This window comes from Hypanus sabinus, chromosome 11, assembly GCF_030144855.1.
Source record: "Hypanus sabinus isolate sHypSab1 chromosome 11, sHypSab1.hap1, whole genome shotgun sequence".
NCBI classification, from domain to species: Eukaryota; Metazoa; Chordata; class Chondrichthyes; order Myliobatiformes; family Dasyatidae; genus Hypanus; species Hypanus sabinus.
The window spans coordinates 2,679,260-2,698,406 of NC_082716.1; the positions used below are offsets into that span (position 1 = coordinate 2,679,260).

Consider the following 19,147-nt stretch of genomic DNA (forward strand, 5'->3'; position numbering starts at 1 on the left):
AGCCAGGGTTAACGTATCTTCTGCTCTTTGGTGGGGTTAGGAAGGGTGAAGGTGTAGGATTAACTGGGGAGATGCAAAGGGCTGGAGGAGTGTGTGAGCATATAGTCAGAGGATACGCTTGGCAGTTCTGGGCTGAGATTTGAAGCTTAAAAAACATTGGAATTCAGTTCTCTTAAGTCTCCAATTGTTCAGGTGTTGAATGCAGACACAATATTGTACACCAGGGAAACCGGCCATTCAGCCAAACTTGACCATGCTGACCAAGATTCCCATCCAAGTCAGTCCCACTTGTCCACAGTTGGTCCATTTGCCTTTAAATCTTTCCTATCTATGTACCTTTTAAATTTTGTTAATGTATGTGCGTCAACCACTTCCTCTGTCTGCTCCTTCCATGGACTTGAATCCCAAGTTCCCTCTGTTCTATAACAGACCTAGAGCCTTGCTGTTCGCTGTGAAATTCCCACCACCATTTGTCTTCCCTGAATGCAACACCTCACACTTATGCAAATTAAACTGCATTTGCCATTCCTCAGTAAACTTGTCCAGCTGATTAGGATCTCTCTGTAAGACCTACTCGCTGTAAAACATGGGTTGTGAAATTTGTTATGTAGCATCAGTACATTTCAACACAAAATAAAAACTAAATTACATTTAATATATATTTAAATTAAATAAGTAGTGCAAAAGTCAAGTCGTCACTTTTATTGTCATTTCGACCATAACTGCTGGTACACTGCATAGTAAAAATGAGACAACGTTTTTCAGGACCATGGTGTTACATGGCACAGTACAAAAACTAGACTGAACTACGTAAAAAACAACACAGAGAAAGCTACACTAGACTACAGACCTACACAGGACTGCATAAAGTGCACAAAAACAGTGCAGACATTGCAATAAATAATAAACAGGACAGTAGGGCAAGGTGTCAGTCCAGGCTTTGGGTATTGAGGAGTCTGATAGCTTGGGGGAAGAAACTGTTACATAGTCTGGTTGTGAGAGCCCGAATGCTTTGGAGCCTTTTCCCAGACGGCAGGAGAGAGAAGAGATTGTATGAGGGGTGCATGGGATCCTTCATAATGCTTTTTCCTCTGTGGATGCAGCGTGTAGTGCAAATGTCCATGGTGGCAGGGAGAGAGACCCTGATGATCTCAGCTGACCTCACTATCCGCTGCAGGGTCTTGCGATCCGAGATGGTGCAATTTCTGAACCAGGCAGTGATGCAGTTGCTCAGGATGCTCTCAATACAACCCCTGTAGAATGTGATGAGGATGGTGGGTGGGAGATGGACTTTCCTCAGCCTTCGCAGTAAATAGAAATGCTGCTGGGCTTTCTTTGCTATGGAGCGGAGACTTCCGGTAAGATGGCGATTGTTTAGTTGCTTTAAACTTTTGCTCCATTATACTTCCTATCTTTGCACTATGTGTCTCCATTTTTACACCTTAGTTCGTTATTTTATTTGTTTTCTTTTATCTGCCTGCGAATACATCTATCTCATAATGGCTACAAAAGGTACCAAAATCGGGAAAAAAGAAACTTCCACGGCTCTGTCGGCTGAGATTCTTGCTATTTTGGAACAGCATCGACAAGATACCTTAACGGATATCAAGACTGAATTTAGAGCTTCTATTAATCAGCTGGAATCAAAATTGGATCAGATTAATGCCAGAGTGGATGACCATACTGAACATTTATCTCGCATTGACCTAACCTCAGAAGATTTAGAACGCCGTGTTACATACTCGTGACACGTGACAGTGGAGCCCTTGTCATGTGACTGGGGTTGAAGCTGTACTGGACTTGAGGTGATGGTGGAGTGACGTCATTTTCCCGCCAGTAGAGATCATGTGACAGGTTTTTTTTACAGGTTATAAAAGGTAGACCCCACCCTGTGAGGAGGGGCAGTTCGTGGCTGGATTTGCCAAGTTGACTTCATGCCACTGCGTGTTTGAAGTGATGACGCAGTTTAGTTGAAGGATGAAGTTTTTATTTAATGCCTAAAGTTTAAAAGGTTAATGCCAACAGGTTCTTTATGATTCTGTTAGTTCGAGGGAATTAGAGGAGAGTGAAGATTCAAAGTTGGAAGTTAAAGATCGAGGAGAATCACTTTCTACGGTGAAACGGGGGCGACCTTTGTTTGATCCTTATTTGGAAGGATTTCGTTGACTATCTTCGTGTTAATCCCTAGGTTTACCTAGAAAGGATTGAAGGTAGTGGAGAAGGAAAGGTCAGTGCCTTTAAGCCGTTCTGTTTCGTAAATTCTTCATGGGAAGTTCGACGTCGGGAATCGAAGCAAGCGACGTGAAAGAGAACTTAAATCGTCCTGTAAAGTCTCTCCTTTTAAATGGACTGTGAGCATATCGAACTTTTCGCAATATCACTTTAAGGAACTGTTTTGGAATACCACTTTACGAACTGTTTGAACAGCCGCCCAGCAGCTGTTTCCGGTTACGGTAGTGTTTGTTTACTTTTGGGGGGTTTGTTTTCGGTGTTTAATAAACGTGTTGTTTGTTATAAGAAACCCTTGCCGATCTCATATATTTATTGTTGCCTGAATACGTAACATTAAATATGGGGGCTGCGTCTGGATCGAATCTTTTGAGTTTAAATGCTTGCTAACTTTTAAATCGGTGTTTTGGAAACGGGGATTACTCGGTTCTTTTGTTTGGCTTGTTGTGGTATTCGGCAGCAATGAATATTGATGAGTTTCTGGCTTCGCCAGCTGCAGAGGTGTTGGCGAAGGCGAGAAAAACTGAGGTGTTTGAGATAGCTAGTAGATTGCGACTTAAAGGTATTTTGCAGACTACTTCTAAGGCTGTGATACAGAGAAAAATCGCGTCACACTATGTGGATTCGGGTGTTTTTGATGAATCGATTTTAGAGTCCTTTCAAATAAGTAATCTGGAGATGCAGTTGCAAATCGAACAAATGAAATTGGAGAGGTGTAAATTGGAGGCAGAACAAAAGAAGAGAGAATTTGCATATGCAATGGAGGAATTAAGGACTGGAAATCAGTCTTCTGGTTCTAAAAAAACGTTTGTTGCTAGTCAAGAAATTAAATTGGTCCCTCCATTTAGTGAAACAGAAGTGGAAAGGTATTTTCAACATTTTGAAACTATTGCACGGATGTCAGAGTGGCCGAAAGATAAATGGTCAGTGTTGTTACAGAGTGTAATTAAAGGCAAAGCACAACAAGTTTACACAGCTTTAACAGCTGCGCAAGCACTTGATTATGATATTGTAAAGAGTCATATTTTAAACGCATATGAGTTAGTCCCAGAAGCATATAGGGAAAGATTCAGAAGTTTGAAAAAGTCTGTGGAAAAAACTTATGTGGAATTTGCCTATGATAAAGCTATGTGTTTTGAGAGATGGATTTCTTCTAAAAATGTAAATGGGGACTATGATACATTGAGAGAGCTGATTTTAATGGAGGAATTTAAAAGAAGCATTCCTGTTGAAGTAAGGACTTACTTAAATGAGAAGGATACTGATAAATTGCAGGACTGTGCTAAATTAGCTGATGAGTATGTTTTGATCCATAAGAACAAATTTCCTCAGGGCATAATTTTTAAGAGGAAAAATAACATGGAGACTCCGGGTAAATCTGAAATTAAATCGGAGGTTAATGAGAAAGTTAATGAGAAAGGAAAGCCTGTGAAGGAAAGACAGTTTGGTCTTACTTGTAACTATTGTAAGAAGCCTGGCCATGTAATAGCTAACTGTTTCAAATTGAAAAAGAAAGAGAAGGAAGCAGTTCCAGATGCTTGTGTGCAACATACTGAAGCACCTGTAAAGTTACAGGGTTTGATAAACATAAATGAGTCTTTGTTAGAGTCTGACCAAGTTAGAAAGGGATATGATCATTTTATAACTGAAGGGTTTGTATCCTTGAAGGAAGGATCTACTCTGGTGCCAATAAAAATCCTTAGGGATACTGGAGCTTCTCAATCACTGATGTTAGACAGTGTGTTGAAGTTTAATGAAGAGTCTGATACTGGTGAGGTAAATTACATAAGAGGTGTTGGAAGTGATTTTATGCCTGTACATTTACATAAAGTAAATTTAAAATCAGGGTTAGTTACTGGATTTGTTAAAGTAGGATTACAGCATAGCTTACCTGTGAAGGGTATTTCTTTATTGTTAGGTAATGACTTGGCAGGTGGACAAGTTTTTCCTGAAGTGCATTTGACAATGGAGTCAGAGGAACCAGAGTTGAATTCTAACACAGATTCTTCCTGTGTAGTGACTAGAGCTATGGCTAAAAAGATTGATGCGCAGAATGAGGTTGTTATTCAGGACTGTTCAACTCAGGATTCGAGTTTTGAGGATGTGTCAGAGACTTTCTTATCTTCGTTGTTTGAACAAGATTCTGGGAGTAAGTCTGACTATAAAGATTTATCTTTGTCTAGGAAGGAGATGATAGCAGAGCAGAATAGAGACTCTGAGATTATAAAATTAAGAGAGCAGGTTTTACTAGATAGTGAAATTGAGAAGGTGCCAGTAGGATATTACTTGGAAAAAGGAGTGTTGATGAGGAAGTGGAGATCACCTACAATTCCTGCAAGTGAGGATTGGAATGTTGTTTACCAGGTAGTTGTTCCAAAAGCTTATCGAAATGAGATTTTGACTTTAGCTCATAGTGTGCCTTTAGGTGGACATCAAGGGGTAAGGAAAACTGTGGACAAGATTTTAAAACATTTTTACTGGCCTGGTCTAAGAAAAGATGTGGCGATGTTTTGTAAAACGTGCCATACTTGTCAAATTGTGGGTAAACCAAATCAGGTTACACCAGTAGCTCCATTACAACCTATCCCAGCATTTGGTGAACCATTTTCTAAAGTTATTGTAGATTGTGTTGGTCCATTACCAAAGACAAAAACTGGTTATCAGTATTTGTTGACTATCGTGTACTACTTCTAGGTTTCCAGAGGCAGTACCACTTAGGAATATAAAAGCTAAGACTGTGACAAAGGCCCTTATAAATTTTTTTACTTATTTTGGATTACCTAAGGAGATACAAACTGATCAAGGCAGTAATTTTATGTCTGGATTGTTTCAACAGATAGTTTATAAATTGGGAGCTAAGCAAATCACTTCGTCTGCATACCATCCAGAATCGCAGGGTGCCTTGGAGAGGTTTCATTCTACCCTCAAGAATATGATTAGGACATTTTGTGTGGAAAATGAAAGTGACTGGAATGAGGGTATAAACTTACTTTTATTTGCAGTAAGGGAATCGGTACAGGAATCTTTAGGTTTTAGTCCATTTGAACTTGTGTTTGGGCATAGAGTTAGAGGACCTTTAGCTTTGTTGAAAGAACAGTGGATTAATAAGGAAGTACACACTAATTTGTTGGACTATGTGTTGAAATTTAAGGACAGGTTACATAAAACTTGTAGCTTAGCTAAGGAAAATTTAAAGTTGGCTCAGGAGAAAATGAAGACTTGGTATGATAAAGACGCTAGGATGAGGATGTTTAAGCCTGGAGATAAGGTGTTCTTTTCCCAGTGCAGACAAATCCTTTACAAGCTAGATTTCATGGTCCTTATGAAATTGTGTCTAAAATTAATGATGTGGATTACGTGGTAAAAACTCCAGATCGTAGAAGGTCAACACAACTTTGCCATATAAATATGTTGAAACCATATTTTGAGAAACAATCTGATACTGTGACTGTTGTGGTTAGTGAGAATGAGTTTGATTTAACTAGGAACATGATAGATGATTCATCTGACTTTCATTCTAAATCCAACATTGTTTCTGTTAGGTTACCAAATTCAACCATTCTGGAAAATATTGATGAAAAATTAGCACATTTACAGTTAGAGCAGAGACAACAGATGAAGGAGTTGATTTTTAAATATAGGGAGTTGTTTCCAGATGTTCCGAGAAGGACTACTATAGCTTCACATGATGTAGATGTTGGGGATGTCAAACCTATTAAACAACATCCATATAGGATGAACAAGGAAAAATGTGAACTTGCTGAGAAAGAAATTGAATATATGTTAGAGAATAATATCATTAGACATTCTAACTCGAATTGGAGTTCGCCATGTGTTATGGTGCCAAAGCCAGATGGTAGTATTAGGTTTTGTACGGATTATAGGAAGGTGAATGCTGTAACGAAAACAGATGCATATCCAATTCCTAGAGTAGATGATTGTGTAGATAAAGTTGGAAAGGCAAAGTTCCTTACAAAGATTGATTTATTGAAAGGGTATTGGTGTGTTCCATTAACGGACAGAGGTAGAGAGATTTCTGCATTTGTAACTCCATCTGGGTTATATGAGTATAATGTTCTTCCATTTGGGATGAAGAATGCCCCAGGTACTTTCCAGAGGATGATTAACTTTGTGATTCAGGGATTGAAAGATACTGATGCTTATATTGATGATTTAGTGACAGGAAATGATACTTGGGAAGCACACATTATTGCGATGGAGAAATTGTTTGAAAGGCTTTCAAAAGCTAACTTAAATATTAATTTAGCTAAGAGTGAATTTGGACATGCCACTGTGACTTACCTTGGTTATGTTGTGGGTCAAGGTAAGGTAGCTCCTGTTCAGGCAAAAGTTCAGGCAATTTTAGAGATTCCCACTCCAACGGGGAAAAAGACTCTCAGAAGGTTTTTGGGAATGGTAGGATATTATCGGAAATTTTGTAAGAATTTTGCTAATGTTGCCCTTCCATTAACTAACCTTCTGCAGAAGAATGAGAAGTTTGTATGGACGGTGCCTTGTCAAGAAGCATTTGAAAAATTGAAAACAATGATATGTCAACAACCTGTGCTTAAGGCACCTGACTTTGGAAAACCTTTTTCATTGGCTGTGGATGCTAGTGATGAGGCTGCAGGAGCAGTATTAATGCAAAGGAATGAGGGTGATGAGGTTGATCATCCAGTAGCTTACTTTTCTAAGAAATTTAATAAGCATCAAAGAAATTATTCGACAATAGAGAAAGAATTGTTATCTCTTTTAGCTTTGGAATATTTTGAGGTATATGTTAGTACAAATCAGAAACCACTTATTGTTTACACTGATCATAATCCGTTAGTTTTCCTGAGTAAGATGAAAAACAAAAACAGAAGGTTATTAAATTGGAGTTTGATGTTACAAGAGTACAATATTGTGATAACTCATATTAAAGGTAAAGATAATGTGGTTGCTGATTGTCTATCTCGATGTTGAATGTACACTGTAATTTTTTTTATGGAGTGGTTTTTTTTTCAATTGTAACACTCCTACTGTATTGTGAGTTATAAGCTGTTATATGATGGTGTTGTGGATTGTATGTTATAAAATTTATACCTTTGTTTTTCTTGTAAGCAATTGTTAAAAATTTTTGTTCTTGTCAGACCAAAAATGTTTTTTTGGAGGGAGGTGTTACGTACTCGTGACACATGACAGTGGAGCCCTTGTCATGTGACTGGGGTTGAAGCTGTACTGGACTTGAGGTGATGGTCTTGTGATGGTGGAATGACGTCATTTTCCCGCCAGTAGAGATCATGTGACAGGTTTTTTTTTACAGGTTATAAAAGGTAGACCCCACCCTGTGAGGAGGGGCAGTTCGTGGCTGGATTTGCCAAGTTGACTTCATGCCACTGCGTGTTTGAAGTGATGACGCAGTTTAGTTGAAGGATGAAGTTTTTATTTAATGCCTAAAGTTTAAAAGGTTAATGCCAACAGGTTCTTTATGATTCTGTTAGTTCGAGGGAATTAGAGGAGAGTGAAGATTCAAAGTTGGAAGTTAAAGATCGAGGAGAATCACTTTCTACGGTGAAACGGGGGCGACCTTTGTTTGATCCTTATTTGGAAGGATTTCGTTGACTATCTTCGTGTTAATCCCTAGGTTTACCTAGAAAGGATTGAAGGTAGTGGAGAAGGAAAGGTCAGTGCCTTTAAGCCGTTCTGTTTCGTAAATTCTTCATGGGAAGTTCGACGTCGGGGATCGAAGCAAGCGACGTGAAAGAGAACCTAAATCGTCCTGTAAAGTCTCTCCTTTTAAATGGACTGTGAGCATATCGAACTTTTCGCAATATCACTTTAAGGAACTGTTTTGGAATACCACTTTACGAACTGTTTGAACAGCCGCTCAGCAGCTGTTTCCGGTTACGGTAGTGTTTGTTTACTTTTGGGGGGTTTGTTTTCGGTGTTTAATAAACGTGTTGTTTGTTATAAGAAACCCTTGCCGATCTCGTATATTTATTGTTGCCTGAATACGTAACAGCCGTGTTCAACGTCTCGAAACTTTCTGCTCCAACCTAACGGAGAAGAACAGTAAACTTACTTCCAAAATGGTGGATCTCGAAAATTGGAGCAGACGTTGCAATCTGTGAATTCTCGGTTTGCTGGAGGCCATTGAAAAGGGCTCTTCCGTTGAATTTTTCTCTTCCTTTCTCTGAGATTTTTGGGAAAGAATTTCTTCCGACTTCACCTGAGCTAGAAAGGGCTCACAGGATTTATGTTCCTCGCGCAATTTTGGGTTCCCGTCCACGGCCAATTATTTTATGCTTTCATCGATACCAGGTGAAAAACCATTTGATTATGGAGGCATGCCGCAGAGGTACTTTTGCTTTTCAAAACACAAATATTGTTTTGTGGAAGGTTATGCCTCCCAGGTTCTGAAGATGCTTGCTGAGTTTAAAGGCGTAATGAAAATGCTTTTTGATCATGGATTCAGACCTTCTCTTCGTAATCCAGCCGATCTTCGAATTACGCTTACTACTGGAGAATATAAGTGGTTTAAATCAGTGAAGGAGGCTGAGATGTTTGTTGGAAATCTTCCAGCCATCTTGGCTTCTTCGGACCTAGTCTGACTTTCTAAAATGGCTGATAAGTACTTCTTGGAAGTAAAGTTCTTTCTTCCAAACTCAGAATCTACTTGAATAATTCAGACATTAACTATTGAGATTCTAAGGGCTCTAGTTAATCTCTCTCTGGACTTGGTGCATTTTTCCTAAATAGATGCTATTTTTTAAAAAAAACTTTGCTATGGAGCTGGTGTTGAGGGACGAGGTGAGATTCTCTGTCAGGTGAACACCAAGAAATTTGGTTCTGTTTACAATCTCTACCAAGGAGCCGTCAATGTTCAGCAGGGAGTGGTCGCTCCATGCCCTCCTGAAGTCAACAACCATCTCTTTTGTTTTGTTCACATTAAAAGACAGGTTGTTGGCTCTGCACCAGTCTGTTAGCTGCTGCACCTCCTCTCTGTAAGTTGACTCGTCGTTCTTGCAGATGAGACCCACCATGGTCGCGTCATTGGCGAACTTGATGATATGGTTCGAGCTGTGTGTTGCAGCACAGTTGTGGGTCAGCAGAGTGAACAGCAGTGAACGGGACCCCCGTGCTCAGTGTGATGGTGTTGGAGATGCTGCTCCCGATCCGAACTGACTGAGGTCTCCCAGTCAGTCATTCACAGGCAATACTGTAAACACCAGCCATCCTAAGTCCCAGGTCATCTTTGACCCGCATAATCTGTGATTTGAGCTTCCTTGTGGATTCTTCAGAATCCTGCCTATACTTCCAGAAACCATGGAAATATTGGGAAGACAGGTGATAGCTTTGGGCTCCTCCTCATAGTTAGATTTCCTGGTTTCCTCGTCAGCCTTTTTAAGACAGAAAAACCAGGAAACCTAGCAATAAGGAGCAGCCCTAAGATACTGGACACTCAATGAATGATTTTTGTTTTTCATACCATTCTCTGTAAACTCTGGACATTGTTCTGCATGAAAATCCAAGGAGTTCAGCAGTTTCTGAGATACTCAAGTCACCCTGTCTGGCACCAACAATCATTCCATAGCCAAAGTCACTTAGATCACATTTCTTCCCCATTCTGATGTTTGGTCTGAACAACAACTAAACCTCTTGGCCATGTCTGCATTGAGTTGTTGCTGTATGATTGGCTGATTAGATATCTGCATTAACAGGTGTACAGGTGTACCTAATAAGTGCAGAACATCAGTACAAGCCCTTTGGCCCACTATGTTGTGCCAACCCTTCCCTCCTACACAGCCCTCCATTTTCAATTATCCATGTGCCAATCGAAGAGTTTCTTAAATGTCCCCCATGTACCTGTTCTACCACTGCCCAGGGCAGTGCTTTGCAGGTTAAAAAAAATACTTCCGGCATTTCCCCCCCCCCCCCCCCATACTTCTCTCCAATCACCTCAAAATTATGCCTCACTCATATTAGCTATTTCTGCCCTGAGAAAAAGTCTCTGGCTATCCACTATATCTATGCCTCTTATCATCTTGTACACTCATCCTCCACTCCACAGAGGAAAGCTCTAGCTTGCTCAACCTTTCCTCATAAAACATGCTTTCTAATCCAGGCAGCATCCTGGTAAATTTCCTCTGCACCCCCAGAGCTTCCACATCCTTCCTATAACGAGGCTACCAGAACTGAACTTAAATCTCCAAGTCGATTGATAGGTTATCGGACCCAGTGGATCTCATTCCCCACAGTTTGACAGTGGGGTCCTAAGCCATGAGATCATGCCAACCACTTAAGCAAGAACGAGTTGCAGGCAAGCTCTCTCCACCTCCCCCTCCCTCACCTTCTTGCCCTCTCTAACCACTTCTGCTCACCCTCTTTAACATCCTAACCTCCTCTCCTTCCTGTCTGCCCTCTCCCTCCCCCTCCACCTCATCTTCCCTCTCTCTCCACCTTGACCTCTCATAGACCCTGCCCCTTCACTCCCTCTCTCACCTCTTCTTGCTTTGATCAACAGGTTCGCAAGCTTGCTACCATCACCAAGGAGACCGTTCCTCTTTGCCAGAAGATCCCATGGGGATGCAGAGCCTGGACAGGAGACACTGGAAATGGGAATCCATGCCCAACACAGGGGGCTGGCGGGGCACACAACCAGCACCCTACCACACCACCCTTCCCACCGCTGGCAGGCGGCCCCAGACCAAGACAGCATGTTGTGAAACCACTCGCCTGCCATTCCCAACAGGGAGAACTCAACCTGTTGGGCCATTCAGAAGGAATTACCTCCTCAGTAGCCAGGACCATCACTATAGCAACAGAGTGCTCCCAGGGATGAGTAGGAAGCTGGGTGTGGCAGTGCGAGGTGCAGATGATATGTCTGGTACTGGATGGGATGGGAATGCAGACATAGGGGAAAATGTGTTGGTGTTCACCCCTCACTGGGGGACCAGAGCCAGTCCCGAACCCTTCGGAAAGCCGGGGCACAGGGCTCATCCAGAGGAAGGTGGGAGATCTGGAGGGACTCAATCTATTGGAGAGGTCAACATTCCTGGGAGAGTGCAGGGAAAGGACAGAGATCAGACACCAAAGTCAGTGAGGTTTGATTTGCTGGGACTTGACTTGGGATTTTACCGTTCCAGCAGGACCAGGACAGGGACTGGGAGAAGGCTGGAGAGTGAGGAAAGGGCTGAGGCTGTGAACGAGCCCCTGGCAAGAGGCAGGAGGAAGAGAGGCATCCCACTGGGAGTCCCTGAGAGCACACTGATGGTGAAGTTCATTCTGAAACCCACCAGACCTGGAAAGATCTGTCCAGTTGAAGAGACGGGTGTCAGTAGGCCCTCAAAGACACAGACACCAAGCAGCGGGAGGGAGTGGCCCAGAGGATGTAACCCTGCCAGAGGCTCACAGGCCACTCACAGGCCCAAGACACCGAAGAAGCGACCAGTGCCCACTCGAGGCCGACTCACGAAGGAGGGAGGCAGAGGCTGCGGGGAGTCTCATAGGTCAGCTCAAATCAGTGGGACCCTTTCGGGGGTCGGTTCAGCCCAGAGCTTTGGCCTAACCCCACCCATAGGATCTGTAGTCACACCCAGCGCTGTGGGTGGGGAGGGGGACACACTCAGTGTTAAGAGTGAGATGTCACTGCAGTCTTCTCCCAGGCCAGTTGGTGGGTTGAGAATATCAGCTGCTCCAGCTACTAGAGAGGGTACAGAGTGTGGAGGGGGGAGGGGAAGCAGAGCCTCAGATGGAATGAGTAGGCATGAGGGAGGGGACGGAGGGGAGGTAGACAGAGGTGGTGAGGCTGGGGCTGTGGATTCTGGAGCTGGCCAAGGACAGGACAAGCCAACTGCAGCCCTGGGAGAGGCCAGGGAACTCAGGCCTGGAGCAGGAGTGCATGCCCAGGCTGAAGGTGGAAAGTCGGTGAGCTACCCTGCCATCTCCCCACACCATCTCAGAGGGGAGGAGGAGGGGGGTAGGGATAGAGAGAGGCTGAGTGAGGGGCCAGGGGAGGTAGAGGGGTCTCTGGTGAACAAGTGGAAGGAGGAGGTATATGGGGAGGGGAAAGGTGAAGAGGAATGGAGGGTGGAAGAGAATACAAGGCAGAAGGACAGGGGATGGCATGAGGTGGAGAACAGGTGTGAGGAGGAAGAGATAGGGGAGATGCAAAAGGAGAGGAGGGGGCAGGAAGAGGGGGCAGGGAGTGGACATAACAGCACACCACCCACTCTCAGTCCTGGGGAGCCACAGGCAGCTAAATATCCCGGGAAGATCCGGCTGGTAATTCCCGAGAAGCCGGGCAGTACAAGCAGACAGGCCAGTAATCGGAAAATCAGGTGACCCCACTCCCACATCTCTCAGAGTCAGAGGCAAACAAGAAGGAAATGGGCCGTTTGGCCAACTGATCCATACCAACCAAGATTCCCACTGAAGCCAGTATCATTTACCCTAAAATAAGGAGCCCAAAACTGCACACAATACTCCCAAGTGCTTTATAAAGCCTCAGCATCACATCACCTCTTATATTCTATACTTCTAGAAACGAATGCCAACATTGCATTTGCTTCTTAACAACCAACTCAACCTGGAGGTTAACCTTTAGGATATCCTGTACAAGGACTCAGCGTTTTGAACTCTCTCTCCATCTAAATAATAGTCTGCCTGTTTATTTCTTCCACCAAAGTGCATGACCATACACTTTCCAACATTATATTTCATTTGCTGTTTCTGTGCCCATTCCCCTTAACTATCTAAGTCTCTTTACAGGTTCTCTGTTTTCTCAACACTACCCACTCCTCCACCTACCTTTGTAATTTGCCCATTTCCTTTTCCTCACCTGACAGTCTCCCAGAGGTACCTGCCTCCTGAAACTTAGGGTGACTACATCCCTGAGCTCTTATCTATCACCTCCTCAATTTCCCATTTGAGCCGAAGGTCATCAAGCTGTAGTTCCAGATCTTTAACCTGGTCTCTGAGGAGATGCAGTTTGATGCACCTGGTGCAGATGTAGTTATCCAGGAGATTGGAGGTCTTCCAGACTCCCCTCATCTCATACAAAGAACACAACCCTGGAGCCATCCTCAATGCTCTAACTGTGCAGTAACAGACAGAAGAAACTTACCAGATGCATACCTTGCCCAAGCCTGATGAGCCAAAGCCTCCCCACTCTAACACTGATCCACTCACACAATGCCTGCTCCACTTGTCCCTACCATATTTTTATTTGCCCTTGCTGATGAATCACAATATGATTAGGCTGCCAGAGAAAGCAGAAAGCCCGCAAATGCTCTTTATAAACCTCACTCACGGACCAGTGAGTTGCCTCCTCTCTCACTCCTGGTTTGATTGGGCTGCCAGAAAACCGATAGGATAATTAGGGTCATAAAGGAAGCTTCATAAATCAATGTATTGAGAACAAGAATTGGGATGTTATGTTGAAATTGTGCAGGAAGTTGGTGAAGCCTAATTTGGAGCATTGTGTCCAATTTTGGACACCTACCTACAGAAAAGATTGAAAGAGTGCAGAGAAAATTTACAAGGATGTTACTGGAACTTGAAGGCCTAATTCATAGGGAAAGATTGAATAGGTTAGGACTTTATTCTCTAGAGTGTAAAAACATGAAGAGATTTGATAGAGGTATTGAAAATTATGAGGGCTATCGGGCAAGTGCAAGCAGGCTTTTCCCACTGAGGTTGGGTAAGACTAGAACTAGAGATCATGAGTTGAGGGTGAAAAGTGAGATGTGGGGGAACTCTTCAGTCAGAGGATTGTTAGTGTGCGGATATGTATTGTAGAGTCCTTGAAGTGAGTCTGTAGGATTGTGGAATCAGTTCATGCTGAGGTGAGTTATCCATACTGGTTCAGGGTCTGATATCTGATAACTGTTTCTGAACCTGGTGATGTGAGACCTAAGGTTCCTGTACCTCCTGCATGTTGTAGTGGTGAAAAAAGGACGTAGTCTGGATGGTTGGGGTCCTTGGTGATTGCTGCTGCTTTCTTAAGTCAGGGCTCCATTTAAATTTTCTCAGTGATGAGGAGGGCTTTGCCTGTGATGTACTGGACATATCCACCACTTTTCTCCCCCAGACTGCAAGGACATCTCAGACTGAAAGGCCTTTTTCAGTTCTGCGCCGTGACTCTCTGTCCATACATCAGTGATATCAGCCCAGAGATCCACTCTGCATGCTAATCACCTCCTCCACTCCTCACGCAGTACAACCGAATGGACAGGCAGACATGGGACCACTTACCTCTGGACAGGCGTTCCAGGCCCTCATTAGCAGGGAGGAGATAGGCTTGGGAATGGAGTAGCCAATGGGCGGCCTCACGTGGTGGTAGGCCATGTCAGCAGCCGCAGCAGCTGGATCAACAACAAACAGCTGGTTAGTCAGGCACAGTCCCTTCCCTTCCCACTGCACACTCAACAAACAGGGCAGGCAAATAGAGCTACAACATCACCTTGAGCTGAATCCCTCGACTAATAAAGGCCAACACACCATACACCTTCTTAAACATCCTATCAACTATTGGATGAGACTGGTTAATAGTTATTTTCTTTGCAGTTAACAATTGATTGTCTGCTTGCAGTGCCTTTAAGAACTTATACACACTTAACCATAAAACATACGAGCAGAATTAGGCCATTTGGCCCATCGAGTCTACTTCGCCTTTCAATCATGGCTAATCCTCTTTTCCCCTCCTCAGCCTTCTCCCTGTAACTTTTAATACCGTGTCTAATCAAAAACCGATCAAGCTCTGCCTTAAGTAACCCAACAACCCAACAGCTGCCTGTGGTAACAAATTCCACAAATTCACTGGCAAAAGAAATTTCTCCATATCTGTTTTAAATGGATGCCCCTCTAACCTGAGGCTGTGCCCTCTTGACCTAGATTTGCTCACCATGGGGAGCATTCTTTCCACATCTACTCTGTCTGGGCCTTTCAACATTCGAAAGATTTCAATGAGATCCACAACCCCTCATCCTTCTAAATTCCAGCAAAGACAGACCTAGAACCATCAAATGTTTCTTGTATGATAACCCATTTATTCCCGGAATCATCGTTGTGAACCTCCTCTGGACCCTCTCCAATGCCAGCACATCTTTTTTTAGTTTTGAGGAGCCCAAAACTGTTCACAGTACTCAAGGTGAGGCCTCACCAATGCCTTATAAGCCCTCAGCATCACATCCCTGCTCTTGTATTCTTGACCTCTTGAAATGAATGATAACATTGCATTTGCCTTCCTCTCCCCGTTCAACCTGCAAGTTAACCTTTAGGGTGTTCTGCACAAGTCCTTCTCCATCTCAGTATTTTGGATTTTCTCCTCATTTAGGAAGTAGTCTGTACATTTACTTCTAGCATCAAAATGCATGACCATATATTCTCCAACATTGTATTTATTTTGCCACTTTCTTGTCTATTTGCCTGACCTTCTGCAGCCTACTTGTTTCCTCAATACTACCTGCCCCTCCACCAATCTTCGTATCAACTACAAACTTGACAACAAAGCCATCCATTCCATCATCTAAATCATTCATATACAGCATAAAAAGAACTGGTCCCAACACTGACTCCTGCGGAACACCAGTAGTCACTGGCAGCCAATCAGAAATGGATCCTATTATTCCCACTCGCTGCCTCCTACCAATCAGCCAATGCCCTAACCCGGGGGTCGGCAACCTGCGGCTCCCGAGCCATTTGTGGCTCTTTCACCTCTATGCTGCGGCTCCCTGTGGCTTTGGGAAATAATTGGTCAGTATTTAATTAAAATGTATTTTATGTTAGTTTGTTAGCTTTTGAAATGTAATTCTAAATTTGAAGATTATGGTGATCTTGTACAATCTAAGTGTGGCGACACATTTCCTCACAATTAGCCAGCATTCCGGCTAAGGGAGATAGCCTACGGGGGTTTGTGAGTACGCGTCTTTTGCAGCATCTGCGTCCATGGGGGCTGGGTTGAGGGAGGCTTAAAAGCAAGGCTGTTTAGTTCGAATAAAGTTATTCGACTGCAGTTTACTGACTGCGTGAGCACACCGCTACAACGTGTTTTTATCGCTATTAATATACGTCACCACTGCCAATACCTGACACCCGCCAGTGCGCGATTTCTTTAATTTTTCGATCCAAGGTAAGCCAACTATGGAGAATTCTAAAAAAAGAAAAGTGACTGAAGAAAACAGAACGTTTAATGATACGTGGACAGATTCATTTGCTTTCACTGTTGACGAGACTGGTTTACCGGTATGCTTAATATGCAATGAGAAACTAGCAAACAACAAAAAGTCAAATGTCGCAAGGCATTTCCAGAATAAACACGCAGCCTTTGCTCAAAAATATCCGGATGGAGATGAGAGAAAAAAAAGCCGTTTCGGAACTGATGCGGAAGGTTGATCTGAGCAAAAATCATTTCCAGAAATGGATGAAGTCTGGAAAATCAACGACATACGCCAGTTATATTGCCGCTCAGGAAATAGTCAGGCACGGGAAGCAGTTTACAGATGGTGAATATATAAAAGAATCTTTCATTAAGATTTCAGAACATTTATTCACGGACTTTAAAAACAAGAGTGAAATTGTGCAGAAAATCAGGGATATGCCCCTCTCTGCAAAGACTGTCAAAGACAGAACCATAAAAATGGCAGAAGACATCACAAGACAGCAAATTAAAGACATCAATTCAGCTGTGGCCTACTCGATTGCCTATGACGAGTCTAAAGACAAAGGTGATATTGAACAAATAGCGTTGTTCTGCCGGTATGTAAACTCTGCCGGGCCACAGGAAGAACTGATTGAGTTGATACCTCTAAAAGACCAAACACGGGGGGAGGACATCTGTGAGGCTGTCTTGAATTGTTTAAGAGCCAAAGGAATAAAGACCACCCATCTGGTGTCAGTAGCTACTGATGGGGCGCCGAATATGACGGGAACGCACAAGGGATTTGTGGCTTTACTGCAGAAGTCGCTGGACAGAAAGCTGCTGACTTTTCACTGCATCTTGCACCAAGAGGCACTGTGCGCTCAAACATTTCCTCCGGAATGCACAGAAGTAATGGATGTTGTCATTCAGATTGTCAATAAAATAATGGCAAAAAGTTTAAATCACCGTCAATTCCGTTTGTTACTGGACTAGCTGGAAAGCGCATATTCTGATCTCCTGCTGCACAACAAAGTCCGGTGGCTGTCCAAAGGGGAGGTGCTGAAACGCTTTGTCGCGTGTCTGGAAGAAGTGAAAACTTTCCTGGGCAGCAAAGGGCTCACCTTTCCTGAGCTGGAACAGCCAGAGTGGCTGGAAAAGCTACACTTCATGGTAGACATGACAGCACACCTGAACACGCTGAACACAGCTCTTCAGGGGTAAGGACGTACAGCCCTGCACATGTTGGAGGATGTTTTGGCATTCGAGCGCAAGTTGACAGTGCTTGCCAGAGATTTACAGAAAGGCACATTGTCTCACTTCCCCAATTTGACAAGAGTTCAAACAAGGTCACGACATGATAATTTCGGAGTATTTACATTCTGCAATCATCGCAATGCAAACATCGTTTGGGAAACGCTTCTGTGAGTTCAGAGAGGAAAAAAACACATTATCCTTCCCGGTCACTCCCTTAAGCATCGATCCTTCCCTACTGAATACGACTGCATTGGCAGGTGTGAGTCAACCTGATCTTGAGATGGAACTGGCCGACATAGCCGACAAAGACATATGGGTGTCCAAGTTTAGACGCTTGACAGCAGACCTTGAAGATGTTGCCCGTCAGAAGGCCGTTCTTGCTCAGAATCACAAATGGAGTGATATTGAAAACCTTCCAAAACCGGACAAACTTGTGTTCGAAACATGGAATGCTATGCCCGACATTTATGTAAACATGAAAAAGTATGCGCTTGGAGTCCTGTCGATCTTTGGATCCACATATGTATGTGAGCAGGTGTTCTCCAACATGAACTTTATTAAAAACAAACATCGCGCACGCCTCACAGATGACAGCTTGCGATCCTGTGTAAAGATGAAGGTGACGTCATACAGCCCTGATGTGCAGACGCTGTGCGCTGAGGTCCAGGAGCAGAAATCCCATTAACCAAGTATGATAAATATTTTAATTGCCTATTATTTTACGTATATTCATATTTTTTCATTGTTCAGTGAAATAGTCCTTTAATTTTTCAGGCTGACAGCTGGCTGATGATATTTTTGGTTTGCTGCTGGCGGAAAATTTAAGTTCGGCGTTTTTCATAAATACAAGAAGGACTCAAATAGACATTGAGTATTTTACTTAAAAGTAACCTTCAACCCAACGTCTTTTTTTCGGAGTTCAAAATGTTTTTGTTGCATGCAGAAATGTAATTTCGTTTTCTCTGCAGGAGTTCATCAATTTCATAAATGCAACACATTATAGTTTGTTTATACATAGCATAAAGGCAAAAAAAAAACGTTGTATGCAGTGTTATTTCATTTTAAATGTCAAACGGGTTTTGCGGCTCCCAGTGTTTTCTTTTCTGTGGGAAACGGGTCCAAGTGGCTCTTTCAGTGGTAAAGGTTGCTGACCCCTGCCCTAACCATATTAGTAACAGTCCTGTAACACTATGGACTTTTAACTTGGTAAGCAGCCTCATGTGTGGTATCTTGTCAAAGGCCTTCTGAAAGTCCAAATATACAACATCCACTGCATCCCCTTTATTTATCCTACTTGTAATCTCCGCAAAGAATTCCAACAGCTTTGTCAGGCAGGATTTTCCCTACAGGAAACCATGCTGACTTTGTGCTATCTTGTCCTGTGTCACCAAGTACTCCATAACCTCATCCTTAACAGTTGATTCCAACATTTTCCCAATTACTGAGGTTAGGCTAACTACAGTAGTCTATAATTTCCTTCCTGCTGCCTTCCTCCTTTCTTGAAGAGTGAAGTTAAATTTGCAATTTTCCAGTCCTCTGGCA

General features: G+C 43.1%; 1 protein-coding gene across 3 annotated transcripts in view; it reads right to left on the reverse strand.

The window, feature by feature from the left end:
* The window catches only part of tnni3k (TNNI3 interacting kinase), a 170,237-nt gene that overhangs the window by 33,588 nt on the left and 117,502 nt on the right, over nt 1-19,147 (reverse strand). For all 3 annotated transcript variants that reach the window (XM_059983675.1, XM_059983676.1, XM_059983677.1), the window contains one exon: nt 14,467-14,576. In XM_059983675.1, coding sequence (XP_059839658.1) covers nt 14,467-14,576 — 110 coding nt within the window. The remainder of the gene's footprint in view (nt 1-14,466; nt 14,577-19,147) is intronic.